This window comes from Limulus polyphemus, unplaced genomic scaffold, assembly GCF_000517525.1.
Source record: "Limulus polyphemus unplaced genomic scaffold, Limulus_polyphemus-2.1.2 Scaffold7155, whole genome shotgun sequence".
Classification (NCBI taxonomy): Eukaryota; Metazoa; Arthropoda; class Merostomata; order Xiphosura; family Limulidae; genus Limulus; species Limulus polyphemus.
In genome coordinates, this window is record NW_013672765.1 from 36983 (window position 1) to 41069 (window position 4087).

The 4087-nt window shown below is 35.0% G+C and overlaps 1 protein-coding gene across 1 annotated transcript; it reads left to right on the forward strand.

The window, feature by feature from the left end:
- The first annotated feature begins 1160 nt into the window (after positions 1–1160).
- Positions 1161–3587, forward strand: LOC111089718. The gene is made up of 2 exons (XM_022402695.1): positions 1161–1287; positions 2715–3587. The coding sequence occupies exon 2, from the start codon at positions 2718–2720 to the stop codon at positions 3450–3452; it is 735 nt and encodes a 244-aa protein (XP_022258403.1). The 5' UTR covers positions 1161–1287; positions 2715–2717; the 3' UTR covers positions 3453–3587.
- Positions 3588–4087: the final 500 nt, after the last annotated feature.

A 4087-nucleotide genomic window follows, 5' to 3' on the forward strand; every position in this document is an offset into this window, starting at 1 on the left:
GATCCTAAAAAAGGGGGGGGGGCGTCGTCACGTTTGATATTCATTATACTATGTAGGATGATATTCCTAATATTCTAGAAAATGACTTATCACGGTTCGCAGTTATTAGCTTATGAAGAGTTTTTTGTTTTTTTCCTAAACTAACACTTTTGGAATCTCAATAATGACTCGATAACTTACAGGTTTGTTACATTGTAAAATATGAATGTAATGTAATCTTACTTTGGACTCAAGTGTTTACTCCAAGTTTTTCTGTTAATCTTATTTCAGACTCGAGCGTTCTCTTAAAGAATTCGAGACTTTAACATTAATTTAGACTCGAATGTTCTCATCAGGCTTTCTATAGGCGATAATCTTAATTCTTAATTTAGACTCGAATGTTCGTCAAAATATCTCTAAGTCCCTATTTTTTCGGACTTGGGTATAATTTCAAAATTTTCTCGTGCACCTGAACTTTAATTTATACTCGAGCGTTCTCCCTAAGCCTTTTCTAGATGTTAACCTCAAGCAATTATGTATGAATAACATGTTACAGAAACAGAGTAAACGTGAAATTGTGACTTAATTGTGTACAATATATTCTAAAGAAAGAAATAATTAGCTTCTATATGGAATTATAGTAGACTGTTATCCATAATTAAGAGTATAGCTACCTGAGTGGAGACTGGAATTTTCTCTACGATATCAAGATACTGAATCACCAGGTTCTGGATAGACGACATGAAAATTCAAACTTTCTCTTTCAAACTGAAACTTGTCTGTGAAGGCTGAACTTCATATTTATTCTTTCTTATGACGTTTCACTGTCATATTATCCAAGAAAACAACAGATTAGGTCGAAAGGGTAATAGCTGAAAATAGGCTTAAGTGAAAGCCTGGCTTGACCTTTTGTGTTCGCCAATAATGTGTTCAGAAGGTTTTATTTTTGAATGGACTTAAAAAGGTCTGGTTTTGTAAAAGCCGAAACATTGTCTCACAGCTACTTAGCCTGCTGTTTAGGTATATAATGTGATGGCTAAACCGATTTTCCACTTCAAAGATGATCCGGTGACCGGGAATCCATTAGCATCCCCTAGAGACAAGCTTGTACGCTCTGGGCCATTAGTTTGAAAATAATGCTTTAAACAGAAGAGAATCTTAGCTGGTGTATATAAAGAGGGTAAACATTACAGTAACCCAGAAGCTGAAGGGACTTGACAGGAACACCATCATCATATTCTGGACCCAAAGCAGTGGGAGAAGTGTAGCAAGACTCGTGGTTTGTGTAACGCCATTCAAGAAAGCAGAGTAAGTATTATATAAGTTAGGGTTAGCTATGTCTTAGAAATCCTACAATAATCGTAAGTTTTCATATTACAACAGTGAGTAAACTTCTTAACATTCAGATTTTCATTAAATGTTGCCCAAGTTCTTGAGGTATTCTCCTTGTTTCTAGTTAGGCTAAATCCTTCCACTCAGCACTAGGATCTTCCCTTTTTATTTGTTGCATAGAAAATACCTAAACATTTCACATTTCAGCCCCCTTACAGTCATCACGATATCCATACAGTTATTATTCTAACAGATATTTTTATCCAGCAGTTGCAAAGGATTAGTAAAAAAAAGTATTCATATTACGGAGATCGTTTCGATACACCAGCTGATGGTAAACTGGTAGGAAGACGAACTTCTGATAATGTATGTTGTCACTTTTGAACCAATGATCCATTTAGTGGTTTCAAATCTAAATTCAATAAACTGTTTTCTTCATTTACGGATTTCGATCCAAAACTTACTAAGATGTTTTATTTAGTTGGAGGCTTTTAACCAAAACTCATTAAGCCGTTTTCTATATTTAGGGGTTTCAATCAGCCGTTTTCTCTATGCATCAGGATCAACCCAAACCCCAGTAAATTGTTTTCTTTATTTAGAGGATTCAAACCAAAGCTTATTAAACTATTTTCTTTATTTAGGGGATTTAAAACAAATTTCAGTAAGTCATTTTCTTCATGCAGGAGATCCAAACCAAATCTCAATATATATAGTTATCTATTTAGGGGGTTCAAACCAAATATCAGTATGTCGTTATCTTCGTGCAGGGGTTCAAACTAAATCTCTGTAAACCATTGTCCTCAAGTAGAGGTTCAAACTAAACTGAGATCGTGTACTATTTCTTGTCCCAATTGACATTGTTGTTTTCCATGAAAAACTCTAGAGCATGTACTAACTTTTACATTTGTTCTATATTTTCATTTCAATCCAATTTAACAACAATATTTATATATATATTTTTTCACACTGATAGCATCTAATAACATCTATTCAATTCTCACATGACCTTAATTTTAAAAAGAGCTACAAGGAATCGTTAGAAATGTTAAATAAAATGTAAGATTTTTCTGATTAGGTGCATGCCTATTACATCATCCAAGAACGTCAGTTAATCTGATTAGGTGCATGCCTATTACATCATCCAAGAACGTCAGTTAATGGGTCACCAATTTTGATAATTTGAAACACAAGTAAACATCGTTAATACTAAAGCTGATATCATTTTTCAGATATATTCGTGGTCTAAATGACCTAAATGTTTTCCTGGAGAAATGTTTTTAAGGTACAAAATCATCAATGCCTCGTTGACAAAAGTCAAAGCATGCAGTTTTACGGTACAAGATGTTACATGTGTTGGTTAACGAAATATATTTTGCTTCATTTGTACTTTTTTTTCCCCACAGATAATGTGGTGCCAGCCTTTCTTGTTCTTATTAACCATGTGTAGCTTGGGAGTGGCTACATTCGACAACCCTGTCCGGCTGACAAGAACGGTTTCTTTGAACCCTTTTTCGACTACACACACTCAGAATGACGACCTGACAGAGGTTACAGCGGTACACGTTCCTCCACAGGACTTTGGATATTATCATTTCAGTCCATGGAGTAAAAACAGGTACATGCTGGTTCTCGAAAGTCATGACAGCGATCCGGAATGGGACCAAAAACCTCAAGATATCACTATGACCAAAAGACAGTTTGGAGCCTGGGGTGGTAAAAGAAGCGATTACATAGAAGCAAAAGATGAGATTGATTCTGAAAACCTCGAGAAAAGACAATTTAAACCATGGGGAGGAAAACGAAACTCAGCATTCTCCCAAGATTTAATCCCTAGCTTGAAACGCCAATTTGATCCCTGGGGTGGAAAAAGAGGATTTAACGCTTGGGGTGGAAAAAGAGGATTTAACGCTTGGGGTGGAAAAAGGGGGTTTAACGCGTGGGGTGGAAAAAGAGGATTTAACGCTTGGGGTGGAAAAAGGGGATTTAACGCATGGGGTGGGAAGAGGGGATTTAACGCTTGGGGTGGGAAGAGGGGATTTAACGCTTGGGGTGGAAAGAGGAATTTCAATGCATGGGGCGGAAAGAGGAATTTCAATGCATGGGGCGGAAAGAGGAGTTTCAATGCTTGGGGTGGAAAGTAATAATTATTTAGTGATTATTAATGTAACTGACTAAAAAATTACAATCCTTCTTAGATTTGATTGTCAAAACAAAATATATGATTTAGTCTATTCCATTAAAAGTAAAACTGTACATAAAATACAATTATGAAATAAAGCCACCAATTCTTGGTTCATTGTATATTTTTTTGTGATATTTTCAGTCTGACTTGAACTTAACTAACAAGTATTACAAAGAAAAAGACAGTACTTAGGAAATCATCTATTCGTTTGTTCAATCTCGAGGAAGAATTCAAGTTATAATGAGACAATGTTAAATTAATTCTACACTTAAACCTGTTTCATTTTCCTATTACAACTAAAATCATTGAAACATCGATAAAATAAACACATATTTCTAGTCTCATTAACAGCCACCTCACATTCTAACTTCGTTTGAATCGTAAAAGTTAAATAGCAACTGAAATGAACTAATAAGTCAAAATAATACAATTATTCACTCGTGAGCTACTCCAGATAATCTTGTTATTATTCAAAGAGTCTGTAAATTAATAATTTAGGCCTACAGGAGTTCAAACTTATCTCACTATTACTCTAAAGAAGAACCACGCAAAACCGAGTAAGTTAACACTACAGACAACCAAAATTCATTAGAC